Here is an 18,414-nt window from a genome sequence, read left to right as displayed (position 1 = left end):
TTGAAGCAATAAGTTTACTTCCAATCAAAGTTAGGATGTTAACAAATAAATCAGACAATGCAAGAGCAATTTATTGATATTCCCAAAGTTATGGTCTTGAAATAAAATCCCGAGTCCTCAATGTCTGATACCGAGACAAGACCGAGTACAAAGGCGGTCGATTCTGAGACAAGACCAAGACCATCTAAATGTGGTCTTAAGACCAAGACCGGTCTCGAGTACTACAACACTAGCATGAGGGCCTGACAGCCCGCAACTCGATTGGCATTCGCCCGAGAACACCAAAGTTCGCAGGTTAGATGCCGTGGTGAATGTTATGCTGCCTGCAACATCATCCCGCATGCCTTTGGTATGAGAGTCAATTCCCCACTGTGACCCATCCACCATTGTGTCCCTGGGCAAGACACTTAACCCCTAGTTGCTCCAGAGGCGTGTGACCTCTGACATGTATAGTGGTATATCGCTTTGGATTAAAGCATCAAATAAATGAATGTCTGACAGACATTAACACGCTAGGCAAGGTACTAGGATGAAATCCATCAGACCTTGTGCTTGAGGGCCCTGGGTTCCTCTTGGTGCAGGACAATGCCTCTTGAGATCCTGGATAACAAATGCAGTGATGTCATTGACTGGCCCTCATGTTCCCCAGACTTGAACCCAATTGAGAACCTCTGGGACCTTATGTATCGGTACATCCGATGCTGCCAAGTAGCTCATGAATGCCCTGATCCAAGTCTGGGAGGAGATCCCTAAGGCACCATCTGCCATCTCATCAGGGTCATGCCCAGAAGTTGTTGGGAATGCATAAAAGCACGTAGGAGCAGTAGCTCCTTGGTCTTTTAAATAACCACTTTTACTCTTTCGATGACAGCGTATCAGTAGTCTGCATTTAACTAGTCATGCTGTTCATTGGTTCACTGATGAAGACAGACCAGTTTATGCACACACAAAAAGACAAACTCCCTCATTTCATGTGGATGTGACTGATGCAATGTTTCAACATCAGATGATCTTCCTCAGGTAAAAGTGAAGAAGTGAACACACTTCAACAAAACTATATTTAATAGGCAATAAATTATGAAACATCACAGCATTATCTCCTAATTTGATTTGGTTGTCAAATCACAATTTAATATTTAATATTGCAATCACACTGATGAATACACACTGGGAATATTGTCCTGGTGTAAATGTGGCAGGTTATCTAATCAGGAGATGATGGCGTGTCATTTCATCACAAATAAATACAAGTGTACCTGCAAAGTCCGTTAATAATTCCAATCACATCCACATCAAATAAAAGACCCATTGTTTTTTTGTTTTTTATTTCTTGAGTTCCTCACAAAGTTACTCACTACACTCAAGTAATTAACTTAGCAGCAGGTGTGGTGGTCCACACAACATAAAAGATGTCAAAAACATCATCCCAGAGAACATATTCCACACATTGTTTGGAAACATGGCCATACAGCCAGCCACACACAGGCTCACCACAAATGGAAGAGAGGCCAAGGGTAAAAGGTGTTTTCACAATGGAAGGCAAATACAAACAGCAGCTAAATAGTGTTACAGTTCTACATTGCCAACATTCAAGCCCCGCCCCTCTTGGGACTGAGAGCTAGTTTGTACCTGAACTTAATCAAGTTCTGCCATTTGGAATCAGCTCAGCCCAAAATAAATTTCGAGTGGATGAGACAAACAAAGGCTTCAGTGGGGTAGCTGCCATAGTAGACAAAGTCCTGGTGTTCGGGAAAACCAAATAAGAGCACGACAAGCACGGCCTTCACGACAGGCAGGAGCCCATACCAGTGGTCTCTGTAGATATAGCCCTCTTAAATGCATAATATTCATTATTTAAAGGAAAACCAAGCAGATTTTATTTGGAGTTTATCAAGTAAGGTAGCTCTCAGTCTCCTGCTTTAGACTTTGCCAACTTGCAGCTCCCCTGCACTGTCTAAGATGTAAAGACACACCTTTCCAAAGGACAACTGAATGTGATGCTGCCTTTGAGTTTCTGAAAAGGGTGCTCTTATCTGCCCTGGCCCACAGCATCCTTCATGGATGCATTGGTGGCCATGTTGGCTCATGACAGGGATGGACCGGAGTGTGTGGTTGTGTATCCGAGTCAGTCAGTCACTCAAACTGAAAGGTGCTGGTCCACGTTTAATAAAGACCTATGGGCTGTGGTGTGGGACATACGCCAGTTCAGACACTACATTGGATCAGCTGCATTCGCCATTACAACAGATCAAAAGCCTCAGCTGTGCATCGGCAGCATGTCTATTGACAAGAATCCCACAGGAAAAAGAGCTAGATGGATACACTACATAATCCCAGATCAGATGGGATTGTTGAATACTTGAATTGGATGATTATCTGAAACGTGTCCCTATCGGTCACATTTGTTCATGCCTGCATCAACTACACCCCTTTCTATTTGACTCATGGAAGGGAAGCCAGGGTCTCGGTGGATGTTTTGGTGCCATCTCAAATAGTGTGTTCGGATTTAGCTATTTCTCATGTTGACTTTGTAGCCTCTCTCGTGGTGAGTCTGGAGATCGCTTTCAGTGGCACAAGGCCGTGTGGGGCCACTGCCCACGAGACAAAAACTGTACTGTGATGCGGCAGTCTGCCAACAGCCATATGTAATGGGGATCTGGTATGGTTGCATAATCAACTTGCTCTCCACTGGAAGGGTCCCTACAAGGTTCTGGTTGTGTTGGACTCACTTATCATACTGGCGATCTTTTGCCACTATGTGAGGGGATATGCATAATGTTGTTTACTGCTGAAAAGTTTTTTTGTTCTGTTGGCACGTGGCTACTGATGTTTACATGTTTCTTTATTGCATTTTTTTACTGTTACTGTTTGGAAACGACAATGTTTCTTTTTGGAGGGGGGAGGTATGTAAGCAATTTTATCGAGTTACCTTTTGACAAAATGCTCCTCCCTCTGTTAAACACTTTTAACAGATTATGGGCTTTTATTGTGAAGTATGATCTGAAAACACAAAACAAAAACACGTGTAAGAGAAGACAATAAAGAAAAAAACAAGTTTTTAATAATATCTTCGTAACATTGTGAAGATATAACCCAGAATGCTTTTAGTTTTCAAAACATTTTTGTGTTAAACTGCTGCAATGAACACGACCGTGCTGTCAGGTGGACTGAGCACACTAGAGAAACCACACACACACAGCCTCCCACCCCAATTAACCCAACACACCTTCACCACTTACACACATGGATTGTGTAAATTAGTAAGTCTGGAAATAAAGCCGGTGAGAGCTTTACACTCCATATCCTCATTATTACTCCTAATCATAATGCAGGCCAATCGTAACAAATCAGACATCTCCATCTTTAAATGATATCCCAGGGTGGTGGATACCACTGATTGACGTGATCATTTTGGCATGGTGTGAAGTAATCAGTAAACATAAAAATCCTACAGTGACTCTTGTGCGTAATGCTGCATGATAGATAACGCTGGCACTGAGGAAGACAACACGAATGGAAGGATTAGGGGGAACAAGCGTTCAGGGACCACGAAGATTTCCTGGCCCATGAGGACAGGCTAATATGCAGATTTAGATTCCCTAGAGCAGTGCATTTGACAGAACAATGTTTAATGTTTACCTTTCTGCCTAAAGGCCCTTTGGGTAATAATAGAATTCTGTTAAACTCGCTGCATTACATTTATTCATTTAGCCGACGCTTTTATCCAAAGCGACTTACAATTGCTATACATACACATCGCACGCCTCTGGAGCAACTAGGGGTTAAATGTCTTCCTCAGGGACACATTGGTGTCTCACGGTGGATTTGAACCCGGGTCTCTCACACCAAAGGTGAGGAGTTATCCACTGTCTCATCACCAACCATCACATCTTTTTTTGGTGTACAGCATTTTCGGTTTTTATGTGCACGTACACACTTTTAGTATGCATGTATGGATCCTGTGCACCATTTTATAATTGAGGCCCCTGGTCTGTAAATTATTCTGACCTACCTGACTGTGGCAAGCTAAAGATTTTATTCTGCAGATGAATGTTGGATCACAATAGAGAATCACCATGGTACCTTTCTGCGGCTCTCTGGACACATTGCTACAAGATTATAGAAGCACTTTTTCCATCTTATCACAGTCAAAAGCTAACCTCAAAAATACCTGCTGGTTACCCAGTTTGGCCCATTTGTCAGTATTTCTGAACTATATTTACTTTCTTCAGACCCAACCGACTCTGTTGGTTCAAATGTGAATTTAAAACAGCAGCTCTGATTTATGAAGTAAAGGGAAACTAGGAAAGTGCACTTCTTGTCTAAGGGGATCCAAAAACTTCTAAACCAACGCCTACATCAAATGAGCAAGAAGCACAGACCAGTACTAAGCAAAAATCATGAGCTTGCTTCAAAGTAGTATGCAAATCCAAAACAGGCCTTCAAAGATCCCAAACTGAAGTGGAAGCTCCAAGAATATTTGGCAAATCAAATATTTCAAACCCCACTTAAGCAGCTTAATTATCTATTAAGTGAGGGCCATTGTGGCAGAATTAAGATCAGCTTTTACAAACTTTTTTTTTCTTTTAATAACAGAATTAACCTTTCAGCATGTTTTTAGTTGAGGAAAGATTATTTATTTTACACAAATAACTTGGCATATTTTGTCAGCACCCCCTACAAAAGAGTGGAATTGTTCAATCTGAACAACACTGATGAATTGGTTAAATTACATAAAAAAAATTTTTAAATGATGTGGTGATGAGAGACAAACGGGAGTAAAAAAGCTTACATCTTCAGGTAGATGTTTAAGTGCATTTAATACATAGATGAAACAGGAGTCAATTGAAGGTCAATGAAAACGACATTAAAGAAACAGACAAAAGTAGAAAAAACAAGAGAAGAATTGCAAGAGAAAAAAGAAAACGGGTATAAAATGTATTCATCAAGAATAAATATGTACACTGATGCAACATCCCTTCTTAAACATATACACAGATATATGGACACAGTAAAAATATATTTTAAAAGGCGGACCAACAGGGAAGAAGCGTGCTTTTATTCTTCTCGAATACCATAAACATTAAAATAGAAGCTTTATAAAAGCCGGAAGCTATCATAAGTTTGCATTTAGAACGTGGGTTAATTATAATATTATTATATCAGGTAAAATTAGGTCTACCCCCTACAATAAAACAACGTCAGTTATTAGAATGGGTTTCTCACCAAGCATGTTAACTAAAAAAGTCACAACACAGTAAAGGGCAAGAGAGGTCAACTGTGTAACTTAGTACATAAATAATACACACAAAGAACTTGGCAAACTGCATATGTTAAACAGAAATACCTCAAATTACATGATATTATACTCTGTGAAATAAAACGAGCATCCAGGGACATTGGGGACAGCACGGAGTGTCCATTTAAACCAGAGGGACAGACATAATGTTTATTAGTTAGTGTTAACCCTTCACTGAAAAATGCCAACTAGGAAGGTGAACAGGCAATGTATAAACACAAAATGTAACAAGTGTCTGGTAAAGTACATTAACAAAATGCAATCATGGCAAGAACCCATTAACAATTGCAGAGCATCCTTCATTTTTAAGGGTAAGGCAAACCTTACCTGGACCTGGGGTAATCACATAGCTGTAGCCCCTAGCACGGTGCAGTACCATTCCAGTTAGCTCCTAGTCTTAATAGAAGTATTGTACTTGTTTGGCAAGACGCACCAAACTGCCTTGTGACATCAAGAATGGTATTACATTTTTCTTTCTCAGCAACACAGACACATTTTACTTGGGCCCCTGTATCAGTAGCTGGACAATGCTGACACTGCAACAAATCCTATTGAAGTATGTTCATAGCTTCAGTGCATTTTTCAAAATACGGCTAACGCCATTTCTTCTGTATTTGGAAGGTCTGTGCAGAGCCCCAGCATGTACACAATAGTTAGTTTGCTTCTAGGTAGCTTCAACATTATACACATACACTTGTCCAGTCAGATCTTGCCGTTAGCAGCAGTCAAGACAAAGGAGGTGAAAAGATGGGCCGACCCCTGCTGGTGCTTCCAAGCAGCGGCGTCTCAGAAGAGATGGGTGGTCGAACGACTGAATGTGTGGTACTTCCTCTCAAACGCGGAATGCAGGCTGACCATGGAGGGGGAATGGTGTGCCTGTAAATAGAAAAGAACGAACAAGAAAAAAATGTGAAAGAGGACGGGGATAGAAAAACCTAAGATAGTGCATTAATACCCACTTTTGTTGTTAAAAGATCACTCTGGTTTAAATGTTTTTGGCTATTCTCCATGTCAGTGATAAACAAACAAACAAAAAAAACCACTGGTCTCTCCAAGTTAATTGCCGAGATCCAGGAACACTATGCCGTCACTATCCAGTCCAGTGGGGCGAGAAACATGAGCAGTCAGAAATAATAATTTCTGGAACATAAGGGAGGGCGACTTTCAGCATTATAATATGGTAATTACTGATTTTGACTGTCAAGAATTTCATGTGATTTTGGTGGTATTACACTATTCATTATTTTTTGTTTTACCTCCCAATAAAGTGCTTTAGATCATCTGGCTGAACCTGACTGACTGTATGTGTTCCCACCAGACTTTGTTGGAGCAATGTTGCTTCGTTTCCAGATCTCAGCATTTATGTTTTTAATTTGGTTAGTACAATGTTAGAATAACTGAAAGTTATAATAATAGTTAGTAGTTTTAATAAACTAAAAGATCCTTTAAATAACCTTGAACGACACCCAAGTAGTTAGCAGAAGGACATGGTATTACTTTTTGGAACAAGAAAGCAAGCGTGCTTCTCTACTCAGTATCCCAACTCCTTTTCAATGTGCACTTTTAAAACCCTGCAAGATGTAAGTTGTCAGATGAGAGTTAGTACTCAATTAGCAGGGCCACACAATATTAGAAAAATATTAATAATCATACTTTACTTTATTGTTTGCAAATAACCATTATCAACTATGGGTTACTAGGGGTTGTACCAGAACAGGTTTACATGGTTTCATACTGCACATTGCTGCAGCTCCTCTTTTCACCCTGTGTGTTTGAAGGCTTCGTTTAGCTATAGAGTGATACATCTTGTCTCTACATGATCTTTGGTGGGAGTTGTGCAGTTTCTAGTTAACCTCTTAACATTCCTGTAAAATTCCTGTTAAATTTCATTCCAATACCATGAAAAATAACTATTTTACACAGGTTTTTCTGAGTGTATATCTTAGCGTATTTTTTCTAAAACAGCACCGCCCCTTGGCGGCAGGCGGCTGCTGCTGCATCGCTCCGTATCAGCCGGTAGCTCGACACAGATGTATTTTTTTGCTGGTAGTTCATGAACTTCCTATTTAAAGCTGGATATCGTTATTTTCAGAATTTCATTGGCTACACGAAGTGCTGGTCATTGGCACAATTGCAACTGGCTCGGCCTACCCATGAAATAATAAGGGCTGGCCCTTCCTTGCAGCGCGGGCTCTCGTTGACTATTGAAGGCTGTGAAAGGGACATGTGAGCTCTTATTTGGTCAGATTTGGTGTCACACGAAAGGTCAGAGTTCAGCAGCTAATTTGAATACAAGCTATCGTAGTTGTTTACATTCAAAAAGAGTTATTACGGTTATAATGACATACGAGCCACGTCTGCCGGCAAATATGAAACGAAGCGGCAGCAGTCCTGGGGATTTTTTGATGGAATAATGTGTTTTGGACTAAATATTTTACTGGATTGATCGTCTGGACCTTTGACAACGTAACAAGACCATTTTTGTTGGAATACAATCGATTGGTGGATTACTATGAGGCTTCATAGGTGAGTCGTGTCAATTTTGCTTACACTGGGTGGTCTGACAGAGGCGCTTATTGTACCCGCTGTGGTGATTGTATCTTGAAATGGTTTGCATTGGTCAAAGTAGTATGAAGTTAACATATCAGCTGTGTGCACATACGGAAAGCGGCCGCCAGGACCTGACGGCCTGTAACAAAAGTATCTTTCATCCATAAAGTTTTAACTGAGCTCTGTCTCTACATCACAGGAACAACTTCATGTCCACTGACTGCCTGGAGGGGAGCTAGTGTTTGGAAGGGAGAGGAGAGCTGTGTGCTGCAGCTCACTGCTTTTCCACCGCTTTTTCTGAGGGCGTGTCTGAGTTGCCGCTTGGCGAGTGTTATGAGGCGCGTTTAGCTTTCCTTTTATCCCTGTGACGTCACAGGTCTCTGTCTGAATGTTGGTCTTAAATAAGGTGTGGTCGGGCATTGCGCCATTGACCCCCAAAAAACTGGTCTAAAGTTCCATGTGCAGTATTTCACTGTTTTCTGTTATTTTAGGGGTGCATTACTGCGATGGTAAGACAGAAGCTGTGCGCATTTCCGTACGAGGCAAAGAAGCATAACTTCATTGATTATTTAAATGTAATGACACGGTAACAGGATCGGTCAGTGTCTAATATTAATTCATGTTCTGTGTTCTTCTACACATCCAAACGGTCTCACACACAGTCCAGGTTCACACAGTGAAAGTGTTTGGAGTAAATCAGCTGTGGTCTGGATCAATCCTGAGCTCCATCAGAGAGTCTAAATTATTTCAGACCTAAAAGTTGAATACTGTTTCCTCTGCTGTCCTGTCAAGTTTATAACTACAGTTCTGTTTGTTTTTACTTTACTGCACACATGGAAACATTTAAAATGACTGACAGCAGCCTCTCTAATCATGAAAGTAAATTGTAAAAATAAATAAATAAATACAGCGATGAAACACAAAATAAAGAAACCAGTGTAGGGGAGAGATGTAACCAATGACCTGTTCATCATAGTTTATAACAACACAGCGCAGTGAGGATCCAGATGTTTCATAGAGGACACTGCGTCTGCCTGTTAACAGACTGCAGTTCCGACACTTCATTGATAAACCACAGAGCTGCAGAGTAACTTTGGGCTTCATGATCAGACACGGTTTTTACATCACGTCCACACTTCTGTCCACATCCCCTCTCTGCTGTGAGTCTGCCATTCAATCAGTCAACTATATAATGCATCAAGGTAGAAGCGCACCTGGCTTTTAAAGGGAATGGGAGACACTTGGTGTCTAGCATGTTACACACAATACACACCCATGACTAATTCACAGAGGTACATTTTGAACCATGTGCCTCGCACACTGACCATTTCTTCCACATTTAAACTAGCAAAATTGGAGTTAGACACGCCCAAACTGCGCTGTGCACTTAGATTGTAAAAGAGGACCCATAGTTTCTTGTTGTACAGATATACCTTCAACACATCTACACAGGAAAAGGGGGTTTCAACCCCCTATTTTCTTTACAATTGGTTACTTATGTTCAGTTACCGAACAACTTAAACAGGGTAGGGTGAATACATCAGACACTTTTATTCAAAAAGCATGTGAACAGCAGAATAACAAACAGGATTATTGTAGGATAAACAAACACACCTACTTAGTGCACAGAAACAAACGCTGTTACCAGCGCCTCTCTGCCTTTAAGCCAAGCTGTGGCACTGAAGTAATCGAGACAGGCGACCTTTGCAAAACACACTCACTCTCACACACAGAGTTCTTTCTACAAGCATTTCGGCAGAGTGTGCATGGAAATGTCTTTGACATTCACTCAAACACACAGTTCGTCCTTGATCTAGAGATATACTGCCAGTGAACAAATTAAGAGGGGCTGATGACAGCACTCGCACCCGAGCCTTTTACCTGCTTACTGGGCTGTAAATCAAACCTGAAGGAGTGGCACCAGCTTCAGTCTATGACAGCAGCGTGAAAATGCCATGTGAGAAGTAAGGTAAGTAGTCTTCATTCAGCCACTCTGCCCAGTGTTGGCCAGATACGGCATCATTACAGCAGTATCAGCAGGAGAGCACTTAAGTTAGGCTGCTTCTAACATCAAGGAGATGTTGTGCACACCAACCACCACCAGGCACCATTTGTGAGCGCCTGGCCCATGAGAACACCTTTGGAATCCCCACCTTCTGTACAAGGTTAATAGTCCTACATTAATGTTAAAAAGGCCAGCAATGCATGGAACCTTCCACCCCCTATCTTCAAGTGGTACTTTCCGCCCCCCTCTTAGAGTGGTATGTTCCGTCTCCCCAGTGCAGTTCACAAGATAATGGAGAGATCTGAGAGTTCTAATTAAGTTGCAAAACGAGTGTTAATGCCTTAGTTCAATGGACCACACTACAGTCAGAAACAAACCACACACACCCACACACACACACACACACACACCCACCCACCCACTTTGGCAATAAAGCAGTCTTAAGTGGAAATTCTGGACTATTTTGTGACTTGCAGCAACATGCTGGGACCAACTATCAATAGATGCCACGAAACATGAGTACGATGTACAGCTGGAAGGCAAGAAACAGACCAGTGAACTATAATGTGTTAAACATTCTCAAACTGAGGTTTTATTACATGAAGAAAGGAAGAAGTTGATAAAGCTCATGTATTCTGCATCAAACATAATAAATACTCTGTTATGTAGACATAACAAATAAAGAAATCCAAAACAACTGCATAATTTTTTGACAGGAATGTGGTGACTTTCTCCCCGGGCCACTAAGGAGTATATTGCAGTTTGTGTCTTCTTTCAAAAATGTTATAGATTAACTAACCAGATAGTTAAAATAGTGAGTTTACAGACATCTGCTCCTTTTATGTTGGCAGGCAAGACACACAATTTAGGCGTCCCTGCTAAACTGTACAGCTCTGCTTTTCCTCTGCAGGTTTAAAAAAAAAGAATATATTTAAGTATTTAAAAACCAAAAGGCTTCCAGCGAAACAATGATGAAATAGGATGTTTCTTTTGAGGCACTTACAATAATCTCTTAAACTTAAACTACTCCAAGCACACTTTTTGTACAGGTTTTACCCAATACTTAGACTTCTTGCAGACCTAAATTCCTGCAAAGCCCAAAACCACATGCCAAATCCCTACCTACTAGTGGCTCCCCTTCATGCCCACATATACCTGCCAGACCAACTGGTGTTACTGTCCTCTCAGAGTTAAAGGTTAAGTGTGCAAGTTTTAGTGACATCTAGTGGCGAGGGTTGCGAATTGCAACAAATTGCTCACTCACCATAATATCATCACATACATTTTGTTACATCTTGGGAGGTTTGGCTCATCTGCACCAACATACCAGTTTACAAAGGCATTGTCAGGTGAGGATCAAGGCTCCTCTCCACTATGTTCATTAGCTAAACAGTCTGCAAGTCATTTACCCTGTTAATTATCAAATTACACATTTGTGGCTACGGTAGCGAAGCAATAGCCTACAAACACTTTTTCAATGCAAATTCTGAAAGTATAAGCCTTATTGGTCGCTTGATAGGCACACAGTTATCGTAATGTCATTAGCAGAAATAAATGTTTTTTCCTCAGACTATAATCGTACCAACAAAATCTGCAATTGTTGCATCCCCACCAATAATATTCATCAGCTGTTTGTCTTGCAAACGTAACTGACAAATTTTTGTCCACGTAACAAAGTCAAAACACAGCGCTGGAGAACAGATATGAAGTTAATCCAACTGTATATTTTACACCACTGACGAGGGAAACGCGTCACTTCTCTCAGTGATCATCCCCATCTTCTAGCTAAAGCTATCAAACAACCGTTTTTATTTGCGTTGCTAAAGGTGGACTAACTTAATTAACCTGTCCAGCAGAAAAAGGGCAACTTCAGCGCTGCTTTGAAAACATTTGTCCCGCATCAGAGCCTTCCATCTGGGAAAATACACAACAATTAACGTTATATCCTTGATTTCTGCCGTCATCTGTCTGCATCTGTCCTAACCTCGTCTGGCTTTATTGCGTTTTCGCTTCTTTGACGAAGAAGATCCGCACACTTTCGGCTCGTGCTAAATAATACGTGTACTCAGGACTTAAAGCAAGAATATTTTCTGTGCCTGAAATGCATGTGGGGGTTACAACGAAATGAAAGGTAAGGGGCAAGAGCATAACTCTGTGTTGAAAACTGAAGGGGACGTAGTGACTCAGATTGGGGGTGTGACGATACACTGAGCTCATGAGACATGAGGAATTATGATACTGGTTCAAAAGAACAAGACAAGAAAATAATTGTACACCGTTTTGAAGAAATATTAAATCTTGGGGTCCTGCCCCTGAAAAAACTGAGCATTAAACAATTCATTTCCTGCATTCTGGTAAAGGTTTTCTGCCACCACCTAAAATCAAGTTGGAAAAGGGTTGGGCGATATGGCCAGAAATGTTATCACAATAAAACATTTCATGTTATTGGATATCGATAGTTATCACAATAAATGTCAAATTATTATTTCTTCAAGTTTAATGGCTGATATTTGCTCCTGAGTTGAATTGTACCACTTGATGTCAAACATTGGACACTTCACAAATCTAAGCTCAGAACATTCAAAACAATTTACAATCTTTTTTCGACAAATATGCGTGAGTAAATTTTTCCTTTTCCTCAACAAAATAAACATCTAAATAGAAAAATAAGTGCTGATTTGTCTATGATTCAAATGACTTATATTAAACATTTATTAAACATTTGTTATTTGGTTATTGAGGGAAATTATATTGAGATAATTATTGTTTTATTGCCCAGCCCTGCTGGTACTCCCCATTTACATGTTGCCTTGTTCATTAGGGCTAATGTTAGTGTATTCATTATCATTTCAGATAGCCAACTATATAAAATTCTCTCTCTCTCACCATTAGTATAATATTAGTTCCAGTTGGACAGCAGTTTCATTTGTGTGGGTTTTTCCCCCTCCATTAAATTTGTTTAACAAAAATTATCTACATGGTGGTCAGTTTCTAATTAGTTAATGCTACTCATCGATAATCATTCATGCACGAAAGGCACCCGAGCTTCTTTCTACCGAGAGATTAGGAGGCCGACGAGAACGGGAACAGGTGAGCGTCACATAGTGCCCAGAGAACCTGATATGGAGAGGACACGGTACCCAAGAAAAGTCCCACTACGCCGAAGAGTAAAATGTAGAAGTAACTTACTGGTAACGCACTTTAAGCACCACTAATAATCAAAATTGATGCCACTTACCAGAGACGCTGTAGTCTATCGATGGATTACATTCCAACAAAACTGGCCTTGTTATGTTGGCAAAGGTCCAGACGATCCAATCCAGTAAATATTATATAATAATAGGTCAAACCGCATTTTTATATGAATAAAGACACACAGACTGCTGTTACATCGTTTGATTACAGTTAGCATGTAAACAAAAAAAGCCAGTACACCTTGACCTTTTGAGTGACACCTTAATTGTCCCAATAGAAAATTCGATGCCCTGTCCATGGCCTACAATAACCAATGAGTGTCCATGTAGTCAGGAAGTGCCAGTCCCCTTCTTTTGTGCATCCACCCACAGAGATTGTGCGGAGGACTGGCGCTTCACAAATATATCACGCGACTGTTAAAAAAAATACGCAAGAATACTTTCCACAGACATAATTATATATTGTTGAATATGAAAACGCCCCACGCCGGAATTCCGGCACAGCGCCAGATAACTTTAAGCCCTGTGTACTCCTCCATTTGTTTGAATTTCACTTCTCTACTAACTTCTAATAAACCAGATGACTCCGCAGAGAATGTATTATTACTTCCTCTTCTTCGTACGCATTGAACGTAGTGACAGGCGTCTACACTGCCGGAATAACTGAATAACGACGTGGTGACAAAATGCGCTCTGTAGCGCCGTTTCAGCTACTGTAAAAAACATGGCGGTGCAACATAGAGACCTCCATGTAAGGGGGACCCCAGTTATGTAGATAGAAGTGTCTCATTCTAAGGTAATGAAAACAACGGTTCATTACGTAAGGTCTTTATACACCACTGAAAACATAGTTATGGATCTTATACTGCATTTCTTTCAATAAATCCTCAGATATATTACACACTGAGCCTTTAAATGACAAGGTGGTACCAGAGGTGAGACGTAAACCCCGCTTTCCACTGCACCAATGATCACCACCCAATTACACTGTGAAGACATCCTGTGCCCAAAGACAACCGATGCCAGGCTCATACCGAGGAGTAGACCGGTTCATTTGTGCAGTGAAACAGATGTAGCTCACACTTGAGGCAGTTGTGTGTGCGTTACAATACCCATAAATGTAAAAGATGTGGAAAAGATCAGAAGTGTGGCTAGATTTCCAACACGACAAATAACGATGGAGCACTTGACACTGCACGGAATCAACGTAAGTCTGAGTGCAAGACTGAGCCAGTGCTGCCACAGAGCCTCCTTCCACATGCCCACCACATGAGTCCTGGGACTCCGACAGGTTAGGTTAATGCTTAGCAAAGAAAATCAGCTAACTTGTAGTGGTACATGCTTGTGTACTCGTTAACACTTCTGTGCGCGGTGACAGTCTTATAAACAGGGACCTACATAACGTTAGATATTGTTTGGAAGTATGGCTATCGATAGATGGTTAAAATGAAGTTTAACTCGCATTAAATTAGTTCTCTTGATAAAGCATGCTTATACTAAAAGGTTGGAAAAGTTTAGCTTTGGTTGTTTTTCCTCTTAAGATTAAGGTTCTAGCCTCTGCTCCTGCCGACCCTAGCATGAGGACACCATCAAGTATCAATCCGAGCTGCAGTGGCTCAGGTGATGAGTCTTTGAGCCTGTAAAAAAGTCAAGAAACTGGAAAAATAAGGTTTTTAAATTGAGGTAATGTGTAATGTAATCTTGTTAAATCAGATTTCATAAAATAGTATCGTTCAGGAACCGGTATTGAATATACGATACCCAGACCTATGCATCAGTCTCTTTCTTGCATTGGTTATTAATTTATTGATGCCAAATTAATTTCCAACATGTCGATTGTTAAATAAAATCCTTGTTATATCAGGATTATGGAGGTTCAACTCCAACTTTACTTCTGTCACATGATAAATTAAAGAACTTTAATTGCGACTCAAGTGATGACATTATTGATATTCATCATTACAAGACAAAACCTCTTGCTCATTGATAGGGATTAGGGCTGCAGCTAACGACCAAAGCTTCTACAGATTATTTCAACAATTCATCAATGCATCGTTTAAGAAGTAGCCTACTTTTGCTTGGCAGCGCCAGCGGCAAGGACAATTATAATTACTAGGAGCCTGCATCCACCTCACTACTTGTAGACTAACTAACCCTTGTCCTTCCATTAGCACACCAAATAAATGGATACAGTTACCAAGCTTCCCACCTTGGAGCAGGAAGATTCAGGAGCCCATCTGTACAACAAACAAAATTTCAAGCACAGACAAGACACCAGGTGTCTAAGATAGATGGTGTCTATTTGAGCTAATTCCTGGTCCCAAAAATGTGGGGGAAATGGTATGTGTCACATCCAGGACCTGTGAGTGGTTTTTGTGTAACGTAGCCAAAAGACACAACAGAACAAAGAATCCTAAATTAAAGGCGAGCCTTTAGTTGTAGCTTAGGAGGTAGAGTGGGGTGAATGTGACACGTAGTGTAAAGTGCTATGATTGGTCGTCAGAATAGAAAGGCGCTACACAAACAGTCCATTCACTTGATATATTCATCAATTCACACTTACGTTAGTTAGCTAAGTTGTTAACACTTGAATAATCAGAACAAACCATTTTAACATTATCTTCATAGATCTGCCCAACATTAATGTGGATAACGCCTGACTTCCATATGAGTTTTTCTCCTGCGGGAAAGCAGAGACCCCCCCCCCCCCCCCCGGACAAACTCTTATATCCCAGTTGTACCCATCTCCATTACACCTTTTGTATACAGCCCACTATTAATAACAGTCACCTAGTGAATATTCACAACTACCACCATCACCATCACCACCAGTTACCCAGGTGATTTGTAGGAACAGAGCTATTCCAAATCAACCCTTAAAATCTCTGCCCTTTGCCTTGAGAAGCATTAGACCCACACTACGCATGTGTTTCTAAAACCTTATCTAATCATTGCAGTTCGGGGTTCAGCTGTATAGCAGGTTATTATTATGATGTATCACGGTGTTAGGGTCTCAGCTTCTAAGGAGTTGATTTGGGACTAGAAACGCACCAGCAGTGTTAAAAGGGCAGCAGGTAGTAAGGATTAATTTTATATTAAAAATAGTAGAGACCACAATAATGTTTGCTCACGTCTGACTCCAGGACTGAGCTTAGTGATGGTTTAGAGCAGAGTCTCCCTGCGAGGACTGGTCAGCACAGACTTGCGTGGGTCCAAGTGGACAAGGGGATCCCTGCATAACTCAGAAAAGGTCCTGCCTTTGACATTAACAGGCTGAGGAGCTGAGGAACTTGGCTGGAACAACACAGAGGGCAGGTGTCTGGACACGTGCTCGCTAGATTTCGGCTGGTAGTTTTTGGAGTTGAACTGAGCGGAGTTTCGGACAGCTGGAATGGAAGCGGAGGTGGGACAGGTCGAAGAGGTGGACTGTTGGCGAGTGTAGAGGGCTGAATGAGGTTGTGCCGGTTGGGTTGATAAAGGAGCATGAAGGGTGGACTTGCTTTCTGGGGTGCCTGGGCAATCGTTGGGGCAGAGGGTTTGGCTAAGCTCGGGGACAGTGTTTGGGCTGGGGCTATGGGCAGAGTTTTGGGGTGGGCTGCAGGGGATACGTATACAGACAGGGACCCTGGTTCTGACAGGAGGATGGTCCAGAGAGTTTGAGCGCTGCACCACGGCACTGCTCTTGGGAGAATCACTCAAACTGAACGTGGAGGCAGAGCGAGACATCTAGAGTACATAACAGAGGGGAGACACATATGGAGCAGGGATTTACAACTCAAAGAAAAACAAGACCAGAGTGCGAGAATGCTGAAACAAAATTCAGGCAGATTAGGAGAGACATTTACATTGGGAGCTTTGAAATCGCACCTGGACAAGTCCAATACTGTTCTTTTAGATACACAATGAGCTAGCCTCCACTGTTGAACAGGTTTAAAAGAAAGCTTGTAGCTTTAGGTCTTTTGCATGTCTGTATTCTTCTACAATATTGAGATTTATAAAACAGAACCATGTGTAGGCTGCATATAAAGCTACAATAATTTTAATGAAAAGAATGCACATCCACATTTCTGCCCTTCAGTGTACACAGAGTTTAAGTCAGTTTTTTGCATCTGTTCCACACACCTGGTTGGTGCTGATCACCATCATCATCAATATTCTTATCACGTACCTAAAAAATATCCACTAGGGTTTTTTTTCCCCCTCATAAAACACAAGATTGACAAAGAAAGTCAACAGAGTAGACACATACAGGGAGAGAGAAACAGAAATTGGCGGGCAAGCCGTTGTGTGTGCAGTAAGAGTGAACACTAAAATACAGTGGAGAAGTAGGTACAATTAAAATGGTAACATATGAATTAACCTACTAGAAATAGGGTAATGTATTCTTTAAAATATACAAACACATTTACATTCAACAACACTGACATGCTCTTACAAAAGCACCTAAATGTGTGAAATAGGAATTAGTAGGGTCCTGACCAAGACAGATTGATAATTTAAAGTAATAAGACACACTTTAACTTAGTGTGGCTATAGCATCAGTACAGCCCAGACAGGCAAATAAATAAAGCAAGACTTACAGCCAGTGTGGCGCTGCTGCTAATGCGGTTTTCACAACTCAGCCCCTGGCTTTTCTCATCCGGAGTACTGTTGGCCATGAACGCCCTCTGGATCACACGCTTCGGGGTCTTGGTGAAAGAAAAGGCCCTTGTCACCTAGCGCACACACACACACACACACACACAGTTAGTAATTAATACATTTCTGTTTCATAAGCAGGTCTTTGTCACGTTTTTTTTTTTTTTTGCAGGGAACATCTTGGGTTTTCAGCCACTTCACTTGGAGTATCTGCACTTTGCACGCCACTAATACACCTGTTTTTTACTTGTTCCAAACACAAACCCAGTAACAGAACATAGCACTTACAGCACTACAGAGCCATCTGTAGCAGGCATTAGATGGTTTGAACAAACAACAAATGTCATTAACAAAGAATAGTTTGTTAATTATAATATTTAATTTAAAAGGGTATGTGGCCAATTTAATAATATTACAATAAAAAACCATTCAAAAAGATACCCATGTCACCCAAGTCTTGTCTGTGTTCAATCAATTTCTCTTTCTTAAACTTCTCAACTTTCACTGCTCTCAGTTTTTACCTCAAATGTCTGGCTTAAAGATTAACCATTTTCTCACGCACTGTTTGGCAATATCACATTTCTATCTGCATGTTTGAAAGATTCTTTCAGGTAGTATCGTTTCTTTCCTGTTATATATTTAAATTCTTCAGCCCTCTCCGATAAGAAAAAAGCAGCTGAAATTGATCTAAGGCAGATTTAAATGCCAGCACATCGTTTTATGACTGT

At 40.9% G+C, this 18,414-nt stretch overlaps 1 protein-coding gene across 2 annotated transcripts; it reads right to left on the bottom strand.

Moving 5' to 3' along the window:
• Positions 1-4,995: 4,995 nt before the first annotated feature.
• On the bottom strand, positions 4,996-17,759 carry LOC119908396. Of its 2 annotated transcripts, none has more exons than XR_005445263.1 (3): positions 17,629-17,759; positions 16,161-16,774; positions 4,996-6,175 (listed from the first exon to the last, which is right to left on the bottom strand). XR_005445263.1 is itself a non-coding variant. In XM_038726048.1 (3 exons), the coding sequence occupies exons 1-2, from the start codon at positions 17,704-17,706 to the stop codon at positions 16,211-16,213; spliced, it is 642 nt and encodes a 213-aa protein (XP_038581976.1). In that variant the 5' UTR covers positions 17,707-17,759; the 3' UTR covers positions 4,996-6,175; positions 16,180-16,210. The 2 variants fall into 2 exon arrangements, 1 of the variants encoding a protein (XP_038581976.1); XM_038726048.1 differs by having other exon boundaries at positions 16,180-16,774.
• Between the last annotated feature and the right edge of the window lie 655 nt (positions 17,760-18,414).

The sequence above is a fragment of the Micropterus salmoides genome, unplaced genomic scaffold (assembly GCF_014851395.1).
Source record: "Micropterus salmoides isolate LMB-PRFRI ecotype aquatic unplaced genomic scaffold, ASM1485139v1 Ms_hic_scaffold_1786, whole genome shotgun sequence".
Lineage (NCBI taxonomy): Eukaryota > Metazoa > Chordata > Actinopteri > Centrarchiformes > Centrarchidae > Micropterus > Micropterus salmoides.
Note: the sequence above shows the minus strand (reverse complement) of the source record. Positions and strands in the feature narration are given on the sequence as shown.